Source organism: Nyctereutes procyonoides, unplaced genomic scaffold (assembly GCF_905146905.1).
Source record: "Nyctereutes procyonoides isolate TBG_1078 unplaced genomic scaffold, NYPRO_anot_genome, whole genome shotgun sequence".
In the NCBI taxonomy this organism is placed as follows: Eukaryota; Metazoa; Chordata; class Mammalia; order Carnivora; family Canidae; genus Nyctereutes; species Nyctereutes procyonoides.
The window spans coordinates 50115130-50128632 of NW_026575131.1; the positions used below are offsets into that span (position 1 = coordinate 50115130).

The 13503-nt window shown below is 55.5% G+C and overlaps 1 protein-coding gene across 7 annotated transcripts in view; it reads left to right on the plus strand.

The window, feature by feature from the left end:
- Nucleotides 1-682: 682 nt before the first annotated feature.
- Nucleotides 683-13503, plus strand: part of DOCK6 (dedicator of cytokinesis 6) — a 42596-nt gene continuing 29775 nt past the window's right edge. For 2 of the 7 annotated variants that reach the window (XR_008666904.1, XM_055344742.1), the window contains exons 1-8: nucleotides 687-781; nucleotides 7075-7162; nucleotides 7755-7930; nucleotides 8409-8477; nucleotides 8720-8849; nucleotides 9715-9927; nucleotides 12032-12117; nucleotides 13404-13470. Coding sequence is in view for 6 of the 7 variants with exons in the window: in XM_055344742.1 (XP_055200717.1) it covers nucleotides 738-781; nucleotides 7075-7162; nucleotides 7755-7930; nucleotides 8409-8477; nucleotides 8720-8849; nucleotides 9715-9927; nucleotides 12032-12117; nucleotides 13404-13470 (873 nt within the window). In the remaining variant the exon portion in view is untranslated. Of the gene's footprint in view, nucleotides 782-7074; nucleotides 7163-7754; nucleotides 7931-8408; nucleotides 8478-8719; nucleotides 8850-9714; nucleotides 9928-12031; nucleotides 12118-13403; nucleotides 13471-13503 lie in introns of those variants that run through there. The other 5 variants (XM_055344739.1, XM_055344740.1, XM_055344738.1 and 2 more) reach the window with 4 other exon arrangements.

A 13503-nucleotide genomic window follows, 5' to 3' on the forward strand; every position in this document is an offset into this window, starting at 1 on the left:
GGTTGCACATCCAGAGCATGAGTGGGGGCTGGAGAATTCTCTAGACTGCTGCTGGGGAGCTGGGAGAGGGGCCACTGGGGAGAGATTTGAGACCACAAGTAAACCAAGACATCCCCACATCCTTTCTCCAGTGGAGGCACTCAAGCATCTCCAGCCCAGCTGGACCCCTTTGCTTCCCTCCTCCTGGACTGGGGCACATCCCACAGTGGCCTCGGAGACCCCCCGTGATCACTCAGGCCTGGGCAAGCGTCTGATCACCTCCGTGCCTCAGTCCACCCATCTGTAAAATGGGGAAACGATGGTTCCTTCTGCTCCTGTGAATTGCAGGGCCATGCTTCATAAACGCTCGAGATTATACTTATTACGGACGATTGCGGGGGTTAATCAGAGGGCAGAAGGAGCATCCCCCGGAGTCTGACACCCCCGGCCTCGGTCCTGGCGCCTCCCATCCCCTGCCCCCTCCGGAGCCTCAGTTTCCCCGGCCCCCCCCCCTCCGGAGCCTCAGTTTCCTCCCCCTCCCCCAGGGGCGCGGAGGCAGCCCGGGGCCCCCGCGCCCCTCCGGCCGGCAGGGGCAGCACGGAGCCGCCCCGCGCACCCGGAAGGGCCCCGCCTCCGGCCCCGGCCCCGGCCCCGCCCAACCCGGGCGGCCCAGAGCCGGGAGGCGGCGGCGGCGGCGGCGGCGGCGACCACGGCGGGGACGGTGCGCGCGGCGGCGGCGGGGGGACGGGCGCGGCTCCATGGCGGCCGCCGAGCGCCGCGCCTTCGCGCACAAGATCAACAGGTAGCGCGGCTCCGGGCCCCTCCCGCGCCCGCACGTGTCCGGGCCCCGCCCCGGGGCGGCCCGGCCCCCCCGCCCCGGCGCCCCGCGCTCCAGCCCCTTCGCCCGCGCGGGGTCGGCCCGCTTCCTCCGGCCGGGGGTCGGGGCGGCGGGGGCCGGGGGGCGCGGCGGGGCGGCGGCGGGGCGGCGGGTGCGATGGCGGCGGAGCCGAAGTCCGCCCCGGGCGCCGGGGGGACGCGCGGGGGCGTGGCCGGGGGGCCTTCCTGGAGGAGGCGGCGCCGGGGGAGCGGGTGGTGCCCGGAGCGCCCCGCGTCGCCCCGCATCTCTGGGTCCTTCCCGGGGCCCCGAGCCCGGGGGCGTGCGAGCGGGAAGGGCCTGTGCCACCCCCTCCCGCCGGGCGCCGGATGCGGGAACGCGGAGGGTGCCCTCGGAGGCCCTGGAGGCCCCTCGGGAAGGTCCCCCCCTCGCCAGGGGCCCGTGCCCAGCTGTCTGGGGAGCGGGGGACAGCTGTGGCGGGCCCCCCGCCCCCAGCCCAGCTTCAGGCTCTCCCGGCACCGGCTGGACGCGCTGGAGAAGGATGGGTGATTGAATGGACCGAGTGGGGGCTGGGGACCCAACCAGCTGGTGGGCAGACGGGGGAGGGGACAGGCGCCAGGCGCTGGGGGATCCATTTCCGTGGCCACTGGAGATTGTAAGAGACTCAGCCTGGGAGGGGGAGGTCACACTAGGGCTGAAGAGCCTCTCCCCCTCTTTGCCTCCTTAGCCCGGCAGAGTCTGCCCAGGGGTCCTCTCCTCGGGGCACCTGTGCTGGCCAGGCTCAAGCGAAAGAGCACCCGTGGGTCCAGAGCTGGCCTGGTGGAGACACAAGAAAAGATCCCACCCTTGGGGGCAGATACAAAGGGGTGGACAGAGGAGTAGCACACTAAAGTAGATTATATATTAATGATAAGCGCCAGTGCTCAAGGCCCGGAAAGGAGATGGGGAGGATGGGGACCATTATAGATACAGGAGACAGATCAGGAAAGCCCAGATAATAAGGTGACACTTGAGCAAAGTTCTGAAGGAGGTGAGGGAGGTATCCATGTCGTATGGGGGGAAAAAAGCAATCCAAACACAGGGAAAGGCAAGTGCAAAGGCCCTGAGGCAGAAGCAGGCAGAGTGTATTTACAGATGATCTGAGGAGGCCGGCCAGTCTGGAGCAGATGGTGCAGGGTCTTGTGGGTTGTGCAGAGGACTTTAACTTGTAACCTGAGTGAGGTGGGAGCCATGAAGAAATCTGAACATAGGGGATGTGACCATGTGTCTGGAGCATTGTGGCCAGGCACTTTTTATGTTCTGTTATCCTTATGTCCCCGGATTGGTCTCTCTCTGTCTTGGACCTTTGGCATCTTTTCTTTGACACTCAGTCTCTGTGTCCTTGGGTCCTGGCTTCCACTCCAGTAAAAAAAAAAAGAGAGATCTTGGGTCCTGCCCTGGGGAACGGATAACTACAGAGCCCAGGGTAAGAAGAGCAGAGAATGATCCTGGGGCCCCAGTGAACTACAAGCAAATGGCTCAAGTCTTCCAGCCACCCCCTGCCAGGGCCTCCGGAGCAGCCTAGTGGACATCCAGGTGTCTACATGCTCGGAGCTAGGCCTGTATTCATCTTTTCAATCATTTAGTCATTCATGCCACAATGCCATATTGACCCAAATATTAAACAGTCCCCCAGTTTCTTAATGAACAGATTCTTTTAAAAAAACATTTTGGGGGGACAGCTTAAAAACTACAAACTCTTATAAACATAAATAACATGGACAGACATTACTGTGTGCAGTAGAACTTGTCCATTTTTTTTTCACTTGTACTCTTTAAAATAAACCCAATCTGGATGGTGATAATGGCCAGCGTGTATAATATGTTTACGGCATGCTGGTCCCCATCGGGAATGCCACTCGTTTAATTGTCACCAGAGCCTGTTGACATAGGTGTAACTGTGGAAAGCTGGACTCTACAGTGGTTAGGTCACTGTTGGACGTCTCTTCTGGGGAGGTGAGCCCGTGTGTATGGGGGTGGGGTGGCCTCAGTGTTCAGAACAATCTCAGAAACCTTGTCTCTTGCTGTCCTCATATATCCCCCATTCTTCCCGGTGTCTGGTAGCAGCATTTTTATTTGACCCCCCAGCTGTCTGATGCGGGGCAGGTGGCATTTCTTACTTAGGGATCCTGGGATCAAGCCCTACATTGGGCTCCCTGCTCAGCAGGGAGCCTACTTCTCCTTCTCCCTCTGCAGCTTCCCCTGCTTGTGCTCTCTCTCTCTCTCTCTTTTTCTCAAATCTTACACAAATATGATAAATAAATAAAAGCTTTAAAAAAGAAATCCAACAACAACAACAAAACAGCAAATGGCAAGGAAAAAGTCTCTTGGGTCAAGACAAAGTCTCTATCTCCAGGGCCACCCGACCCAGCCGCCCCTCTTGATCCTGCACCTAGTTCTGTCCCTCAGGGAACTGCCATGCTGAGGGTGGCTCCCATCCCTTCCTCACTTGCGTTATGGTTTCTCCAGCCGAGCTGGCTCCCTGGGTGCCATGGGTTACTTTTGCCCATTTAGAACGTCTTATCAGTGGAGTCATGTGTGATGTCAAGGCCTGTGTGCCCAGTCTCTCATCCAACATGTCAGGAGAAGGGCTCAGCTGTGCCATTGCCTGCGGTCTGCGCATCCTTTTTCGTTGCTGCATACTATTCCTCCCGTAGGCACACTCCAACTTTGGCCAAGGAACGTGCGCGTCTTTTCACTTTGGGGTTGTCATGACCAGGGCTGCAGTGAACATTCTCAGCCGTGTCTTTCCTCCTGAGTATCTGCGCCTCTGAGTGGAATTGCTGGATGGGCTTATCTTTAACTTTGCTTGAACATTACAGACGATTGTCCAAAGGGGTTCCCCCAGCAGCAGATGAGAGTTGCTATCGCTTCACATCCTCCCTGGCAGGCAGATTATTTATCTTTAGAATGTTGTGCCGGGGGCACCTGGGTGGCTCAGTCGGTTAAAGGTCTGCCTTCCGCTCAGGGTCCTGGGTTCAAGCCCCATGTTGGGCTCCCCACTCAGTGGGGGACATGCTTCTCTTTCTCCCTCTGCGTCTCCCCACTACTCGTGCTCTCTCTTTCACTTGGTCTCTCTCTCTCTCTTTGAAATAAAAAAAAAAAAGTTCTGACAGTCCAGGGGGGCTGGAATGGTATATAATGGGGAATCTCTTTGTGGTTTTATATGGATTCATATTCTTCCCTTATTTTTCACCCAAGTGGGAGCACACAGCATCAGAGACTTATGCCATTCTCATTTCTGGTTTTATGGTCCTCCTCCCCTGTGAGAGTGGACTTCTGTTAATCCGACCAGCCCTGGGGTGAGGTCCATAGTCTCACAGAATTCCCACTGATGCCACTGCTTTATCTTTCCTCTCTCGGTGTCCCCATGGTGTCACGTACGATTGTTGATTCTCACCTTAGGAGGATTTGTCTCACCAGTAGCTATAACTCCCCGCCTGATCTTTGCAGTTTCTCTCGTTGCAATCCTGAGATTCCCTTTCCGAGGAAAACTAGTATATTCAGCTCAACATTTTGCCTCCTTTTAAAAAATGTGCTCCGTGGGGGTGTCTGAAGCAGATCGGATGCAGGTATGAGAAAGAGGAGTTGGGGATGACTCCCAGGTGTGGGTCCTGAGCACCCCTGAGGGCAAGGCTGCCCTTAGTGAGACAGGGCAGGTGGTGCGAGGGCAGGTTCTGGTCATGCTTCATTGCCTGCAGGACCCCACATGGTTGTGCGAGGGAGGCAGGTGTCCCACAGAGTGGACCCAAGGGTTCCTATTTATGTGGTTCTGAAACCTGGAGATTGGATGGGACTCCCATAAGGGGGGTGAGCGTGGACATGGAAGAGGCAGGTTCTGGAGCCCCACTCCCCATCATGGGCAATGTGAAATACCCGGTGCTGGAAGGCACAGACTTTCACTCCTGGCTCACAGGGGTTTGATTCTGGGCTCCGTGACCCTGGATTCCTCATGACCCTCTCTGAGCCTCTCTCCCCTTTGCCATAAAAAGGAGAGCCAAAAATTCCAGTTTCCCAGGATCCTTTTAGGCCAACATAGTGACAGCAAGCCTTAATTGAGCACTTACTGTGCGCCAAGCCTTATACTCGGAGCAGTTCAATAAGCTGTGGGTACTGTATTGAGCCCAGAGGTCTAGAGAGGGGATGTCACTCATCTGTGCTTGCCTAGGTCCACGTGCAGAGCCCTGTGACACAGGAAAGTGACTCCTGTGGCCACAGTGCTGAGGACCTGGCCTTTGCCCACTCTGGGGACATCTCTCCAAGGCCAAAGACAAAATGAAGTGAGAGTCCCGGCCCTCCCTCCACCCCTCTCCCTGCTCTGGGGCAGCAGCTGCGGAACAGCTGGGACCAGGGCATGGATGGCTGTGCCCTGTCCCGGCATGCCTCATAAATCATCCCCTGAGATCCTGTGTGCCCAGGCTTCTGGAGGAGGCGGCCCCAACTTTGGGGATTTGAGGACAAATACCTCGTTTGAACACCCTTTGAATTTCCTAGAACATCCTCCATCACCTCCCCGCTATGCCCCTAAAAATAGAAGCAGAGTTCTGGGACCATTGACAGAGAGTCCAGAGGCAGAGGGGTGAGGCCCCCAGGTTGGATCAGGGTCATGGTCAAGTTTTGTTTGACCAACACAGATTGGAAATCAGAGGCTTCCAGATGACCCCCGTTGGCCCCAGCCTTCCCCACCCTCACCTGTCTTCCCTGGACCCACCACACACGTCCATCTCGTCAGCGGCCCATGGGCCATGAGATTTGCAGTCAGCATAGTACTTTTTTTTGTGGGGGGAGGTACAACTTTTTATTATGAAAACTTCCAAGCAGACAGGAAAGTGGAAAATGGAAGGGAGTGAAGCCCAAACATCAAGACAGTTGCCTTCTCAAATTTTTTTTTTTAAGATTTTATTTATTTATTCAAGAGGGAGAGAGGCAGAGGACACAGGCAGAGGGAGAAACAGGCTCCATGCAGGGAGCCTGATGTGGGACTTGATCCCGGGACTCCAGGATCACACTCCGGGGTGAAGGTGGCACTAAACCGCTGAGCCACCTGGGCTGCCCTTGCCTTCTCAATTCTAAGAGGGATTGGGGCCCAGAAAGGGTATCCCACCTGCCCAAAGCCACACAGCTAAAATGTCCGGGGCTTCTCTTAGAACTAACACACAGTGGATTTAGGCAAGTTGGACCAGGAGGGAAGTTGGGAGGGATTCATTCCATCAAGAAAAATTTATTGGGTACCTACTGTGTGCAGGACTGGTGCTGGGGCCTCTGTGGGCACCACACAGCTCTATTCCTGACTTCGTAGAGACTCTGGGGAGCAGGAGTTTCCATGCTTGGAGCACAGCACCCAACTATAGGGTCTTTGCACCTGCTGTACCTTTTGCCCAGAATCCTCTTCCCCAGGTGACTGTGTGTCTCTCTCTCCTTCCCTTCCTTCCAAGCTCAGCTAAAGGAATTGAGTGCCTGGGGGTGCCAAGTCCCAGATTCCTGTGCTGGCCCCCTCTTCTGTGGGTCTTGCCCCATCACCCTCCTCCTGCCCAGCACAGGTGCAAGTGGCCCAGGAAGGCCACACACAGATCTTGGTTTCTAGATGTGCTCTACGAGTCACGCTGGTCTCTTAACACACACTCAGCCTGGCCTCTGACCCCCCGAGAATGAGGTACAGAGCGCCCCCTGAATGCCAAGGCCCCTGTGCTCGGCTCCGCACAGCAGCCTTGTGAGGTCACTTCAAGTACAGATGGGTAAACTGAGGCTCAGAGGCAGCAGTAACTCGTCCAAAGCCCCGTAGCAAGGATGGGGCAGGGCACACGTTCTGGAAGGGAGGCAGGGGGGTGGAGGTCCCTCAGACGAGGAGGCTGAAACCAGGGACCAGGGAGGGGGCTGGCCAGCCAGGACTCAGACCCACTGTGGTGGGCACCAGGGACAATGAAGGGTCTGTGACCCTCATGCCTTGTTGGGAGCAAATCCTTCCATCTGTGCTTGGTGAGGGGTTGGAAGGGCCCCGCGTCCACCTTGGGGGGTCCCGGAGCCTCTATCAGCCCAAGCCTTGGGGTCCCTAGGGCTGTGGATTCTGAAGCCTCGGTTCTCCTGGTCCGTGGCCTGGGTTTTTCCCGTCCACAGCCTAGATTTTCTGCTCAGAGAATGAATTTATTGGCCTGAAGTGGAGTTCCCAGGGCCCCACAGCCCAAGTTTTCATGTCCTCAATGGCCCCTTCCCTGCCTGAACAGGACGGTGGCTGCCGAGGTGCGGAAGCAGGTGTCCCGGGAACGCAGTGGCTCTCCCCACTCCAGCCGACGCAGCAGCACCTCCCTGGGGGTACGTGCTCAGGAGGTGCCCCCTCCAGGACCCTGATTTCTCCCAGACGTGGGGTTCCCCTCTGCCCGGGCTTGGTCCCACACACCCCTCCCACTAGTGCCCCATCCTGGGTGGGACCGTCCCCATTCCTCTTTCCCTGTGAGTGGGGAGGGCAGCCCCCTCTCTGCAGCTGCTGAGGGGCTGGGGGGCAACAGCAGCCCGGTGGGTGGTCCGACTGATGTCACCCCACCTCCTGCTGCTGGGACCACCCAGATGTTGGGGGGGGGATGGGAGGTACTTTTCAGCTGCAGCTGAGAGGGAGTGGGGCCTGAGGAATTGTCTTTCTTTGCTGCAGCCAACATGCCTTTCCTTCCAGCATAACCCTGCCTCTCCAGGCACAGGGTGTGATTTCCGGCCTGGAAAGAGGGGCGGGCCAGGCCCTGCTGGGATGGGGTGGAGAGTCTGAGGTCACTGTCCTGCCTGGCTCCTCGTAGCTCCCACACTCTCCATGGCTCCCACCGCCCTCTGCCCTCTTACTCTAGCCCAAGCCCAGCACTCACCCCTGGCTCTCAGCCCCCAGGACAGGGGCCACAGGCACTTTGCTCCAACCTAGGTCCCACTGACTGAGGTCGTTGAGCCCTTGGACTTCGAAGATGTGCTCCTGAGCCGGCCACCAGACGCTGAGCCCGGGCCCCTCCGGGACCTGGCTGAGTTTCCCGTTGATGACCTGGAGCTCCTGCTACAGCCCCGGGAATCCCGGACCACAGAGCCCGGGATCCCCGAGGATGGGTAGGTTCAGCCGCACGCCCCCCCCCACCCCGTGTCTGTAACTCCGGCCTGCCTCCGTGCCCCTCATCAGCACCCACCTTTCATCAAGTTCCAACAGCCCCAAGTTCAACTGCTGGCTTGGCTGTGTGACCTTAGGCAAGTTACCTACCCTCTCTGAACTTCCATCTCCACGTCTCCAAAATGGGGAGAAGAGCAGGCCCCACCTCAGGCCACAGGAAACACTCTGCCCTGCCTCTGTTTACCCTCATTCTATTTTTTTTTCTTTAAGATTTTACTTATTTATTTATTTATTTATTTATTATTTATTTATGAGAGACAGAGAGAGAGGCAGAGACACAGGCAGAGGGAGAAGCAGGCTCCCTATGGGGACCCCGATGTGGGACTCAATCCCCGGATCCCGGGATCACGCCCTGAGCCGAAGGCAGACCTCAACCATTGAGCCACGTCGGCGTCCCTATCCTCTTTCTATTTTGTGCAGAAAGCTGGATGCCCAGGTGAGGGCCGCAGTGGAGATGTACACAGAGGATTGGATCATTGCCCACAGGAGGTGGGTCTGGCCCTGGGGGCAGCTTAGGGCAGAGGGCAAGAGGCCAAGTCTGAGCCCAGAAGAGCCCACTGGGCCAGTCCTCCTGTTTATCTGCCCACTGTCCCTGCAAGGGCAGCTGGACTTCTCTAGGGTGGATCTTGTCTGGTGTATCACAGGGAAGGTGGAAGGCCTTGCAGACATCTCAGGGGCCTTGCGGGGTGTGCCCTCATACCTGCTACCCACCCAACCCTGCCTCCCCCTAGGTACCAGCATCTGAGTGCGGCGTACAGCCCCATCACCACGGAGACGCAGCGAGAGCGGCAGAAGGGCCTCACCCGGCAGATCTTTGAGCAGGATGTTTCTGGGGATGAGAGGTCCGGCCCAGAGGACTCGGTGAGGGAGCCCCGGGCACCGGTCACTATTGGGGTGTGTGTGGGCTCTGGCCTCAGCTCTTGGTCACACGTGACGGGAAGTGACCCAAACAGCCTTGAATCCAACAGGAAATGTGTCAGCCCTGTGCGTTAAAAGTTAAGGGTAATGAGTATAAACATCTATTAAGTGCTCAGTGTATACTAAGGGCTTTAGACTTGTCTTTGTCTTTCATCCTGTGAGGTAGGGCACCACCCGTTTTGCAGATACAGAAACTGAGGCACAGCAAGGTGATTAGAGGAGCTTCCTTGGCCCCCTGGGTCTCGAGCCTACATTTTGTCAACCGGTATTCACCAGGCTCCTACTTTATGCTCACGATAACCCTACCAAGAATTATTGCAATTGCTTCTCAAAATCGATTTTGAGATGTAGAGGAGGATCCTGACGCCCTTTAAGTTGGGTTCCGGGACAGGGTCACAGAGCTGAGTGGGGATTTGGACCAGGGTAGTCAGCCTCTGACCATACCTGAGTCGGGGAGGTCAGGCGGCCCTGAGCCAGTGACAGTCCCCTTGGGAAGAACCTTCCCTCCCCTGGTGACAGTGAGCAAAACCTCATGGAAGGCTCTCCTGGCCCAGCCTACATGTGTCGTTACCCCGGCACCAATCCCTGGGGCTGCTCAGGAGTAGCCAACCATGGTAAAGGAGCGTCGCCCCCCTCCCAGGCTGAAGGTTCTAGAAAGAGGCTCAGCAAAGCCTCACGGTGACCCTCATAGGGGTGACCCCACCCCTCAGCTTTCCATCTATAGATTGGGCATGAGGGCAGTCCCACTTGAATGGGACTGAAGGTGGATCCAGCTGGTGCTGAGTGCCTGTGCATTCTCCACTGGCAGGACGACCCCCGGCACTCCTCGGGCTCCCCAGATGACACCCCACGAAGCAGCGGCGCCTCTGGCATCTTCGACCTGAGGAACTTGGCAGCTGACTCCTTGCTGCCCTCATTGCTGGAGCGCACAGCCCCTGAGGATGGGGACCGGCGGAATGAGGCCCTGCGGCGGCAGCACCGGCCCCGCGCCCTGCTGGCCCTCTACCCGGCACCTGATGAGGTGGGTCACACGGGCTCTGAGGCCGATGCCCATGCAGCTGATGCTGTGTGTTCTCCCTCCAACGTTTGCTGGGTACCTCGTGTACACCCCCTGGGTTTTTTTGTTTTTGGTTTCTTTGGGGTTTTTAAAAATATTTATTTGAGAGAGAGAAAGAGAGAGAGCTCGAGTTGGTGCACATAGAGGGGAGGGGCAGAAGCAGAGGGAGAGGGAGAGAGAATCTCAGCAGACTCCCTGCTGAGCACGGACCTCCCCCCACATGAGGGGCTCCATCCCACGACCTTGAGATCATGACCTGAGCCGAGATCAGGAGTCAGAGGCTCAACCAACTGAACCACCCAGGGGCCCCTGTACACCCTGTTTTTTTTTTTCTTATTCAATTCCTTTTATTGGATGTCTACTACATGCCCTTATATTTATCCAAACAGCATTTATTGGATACCTACTATATACTCCTATAGTCATTCTTATTCTTCTTAATCAAACAGAATTGAATCAACTGATATTTACTGAGCACCTTCTATATATGCCATATTTATCCAAGTAACACTTATTGGGCACCCAGTGTATAGCATGTATTTTTTTTTAAGATTTTTTTTTTTATTTATTCGTGATAGACATAGAGAGAGAGAGAGGCAGAGACACAGGCAGAGGGAGAAGCAAGCTCCATGCAGGAAACCCAATGTGGGACTCGATCCCAGGGACTCCAGGATCACGTCCTGGGCCAAAGGCAGGCGCTAAACCGCTGAGCCACCTAGGGATCCCCCTATAGCATGTATTTTTTTAAGATTTTATTTTATTTATTTATTCATGAGACACAGAGAGAGAGAGGCAGAGACCTTTCAGGAGCCTGATGTGGTACTTGATCTCAGTACCCCGGGATCATGACCTGAGCCAAAGGCAGACACTAAACCGCTGAGCCACCCAGTGTCCCTATTCAGTGATTTTTACTTTATATATACTCTTATTATTTACCCACCAAATGTTTATCGGTCACTTATTATATACTTCTCTATCCAACCAATATGAATTATATACCTATTGTGTAATCTTTTATTTAATCAGATAGTATTGAAGCAACTAATGTGTCTTGAGTACCAATGTTTACTCAACCAACTTTTTTTTCTGAGCAATGCTTATGCTGAACACAAGGCTTGAACGTGCGACTGAGATCAAGAGTTGCATGCTCTACCGACTGAGCCAGCCAGACATCCTGACCCAACCAACTTTTATTAGGAACCTAGTAGTGTATACACCTATTTTTTTTAAAGATTTATTTATTCATGAGAGACACAGAGAGAGAGAGAGAGAGAGAGAGGCAGAGACACAGGCAGAGGGAGAAGCAGGCCCCCCACAAGGAACCCGACGTGGGACTCCATCCCAGATCCTGGAATCACGCCCCGAGGCGAAGGCAGACACCCAGTCACTGAGCCACCCAGGTGTTCCTACACCTATGTTTTCATTCAGCCATTTATTGAGTGCTTACTGTATACTCCTATGTTTATTCAATCAGTAGTTATTGGGGGCCTAATATGTATCCTTCTGTATGTACAGTCAGCATTAATCAGATGTTTTCTGTATACATCTATGTTTATCCAACCACCTTTTAGTAGGTTCCTACTGTATACCTTCATATTTATTTGACTAAGCTGTATAGTAAGCCCTGGAGGTATAGCCATGAGCAGGATAGATTCAGTTTCTGCCCTCAGTGTTCACAATGTAGTGGAGGAGAGATCCTCCTACCAAGAGATTGCAACCCAGACCGAGTGGTGCCATGGTGAGTTGCCGGTAGTTGGCCTTCGCATGGCCCTCTCTGTCCCAGCCATGTGGCCCTTTGCAATAGGGCATTGTGAACACCTGGACAAGCTGTCTGCTCAGGCCTCAGGAGTCAGGGAAGGCTTCCTGGAGGAAGTGCTAGCTCAGCTGCAATCTGAACAAGGTAGGGAGACAGAGGGCCTTCCAGGCAGGGGGAATAACATGTGCAAAAGCACAGTGGCAAGGAACTGCAAGAAACTTAGGTCAGGCTGAGGGTAAGCTGGTCTCAAGCCATGCATTCCAAGCCCTTCTTTGAGGATGTGTCCCAGCTGCCCTCCTTGGTTCCTGGTAGGATGACGCCGTGGAACGCTGCAGCCGCCCCGAGCCACCTCGTGAACACTTTGGACAGAGGATCCTGGTCAAGTGTCTGTCACTGAAGTGAGTGTGCTGACCTGCCCCTCCAGACATATAAGGCTCCACATTGGTTAGCATGCACGTATGCGCACACTGACCATTTGCTGCTCAAGCCGGGCCACAACTGTGTGCATCCCTAAGACCCATATGGCCATCTGTGCACTTTGTTTAGGTGGGAAGTCAGACTTCCTTTTCTTCTTCTTCAAAGCCACTAGTCCTTAAGCACTAACTATATGCCAGGCTCTGTTCTCAACCCTTCGCGTGTATTACCCCTAATCTTCAGAAGCTTGTGACATAGGTGCAGGTAGGGAAACTGAGGCACGGAGTGGCAATCGTCATACCCGAGATCACAAGCCGTGTGAGGCCAGAGTCTGGCACTCACTTTGCTGGGACCCAGGCTGGAGGGGGCTCTGGCTCCCAGCTGACCAAGGCCCCCTCCACATTGGTCTCTGGGAGCCGCCAGAAGTGCGTGGGAATGGAGCTGAACAGGATGTGGCCTTGGACCTGATCCCAGCCCTGCCCCTCCCCACCCTGAGTTCCTGCCTGGATGGAGGCAGGAAAGGGAGGCCCTGGTCTGGCCTGAGGCCCGGGTGGGCTGCCTGCCCCTAGCACTAGGGTTGGGAACCAGCTCTAGGAGTATCTAGTCATTCAACAAACACTCACTGACCACCTACTGTGTACAAGGCCTGTAACCATGGGATGACCGTGCAGGGCTCTCTAGGTGGGGGGGACATAGCACACCCAAAGGCTGGGAGATGTCTGAAGAGGGAAAACAGGCCAAGAGGTGGCAGGGCTGGACATGTAGGATTTTGTTCCCAGCATACTGGGGAGCCTCAAATTGTAAGCTTTAAAATGCTTCCTTAGGACTCACGTGATGGGTGGGGGTCACGAAGGCAGAGTAAGACAGGGAGGTGGTTATAGGGACCTTTGAGGTGAGTGAAGATGAGACTCAGCCCAGGATGGCAGGGGGCACCCCAGAAGGGGAGACAGGGAGGCCCAGGGGTTGAGAATTTAAAACTGGAGGGGGGGAGCATTGTGCCAAAAGCTTCCCCCATATCATAGTTTCAGGGAAAGGGCTCTGTGTGGGTTACCTGGGGTGGGTGGGGTCTCAGTGCCTCTGTTTCACCTTTTGCAAAATGGGACAGGCTTTTCCTGCAAGCCCTTGAGTAGCAATTCTTTGTGGCCCAATGGAAATTAGCCCCACCACCAAGATGCACCAAGTCTGGGCTGGGTCTCAAGAGGGAGAGGGATGTGTGGATGGTGGGAGTGTTAGGTAGGGCAGCCTCTGCCAGAGTTCTCCATTCATGTAGGTTTGAGATCGAAATTGAACCCATCTTTGGCATCTTGGCCCTGTATGATGTGCGGGAGAAGAAAAAGGTAGGAATCCCTTTCTTCCCTTTCCTACCCCAA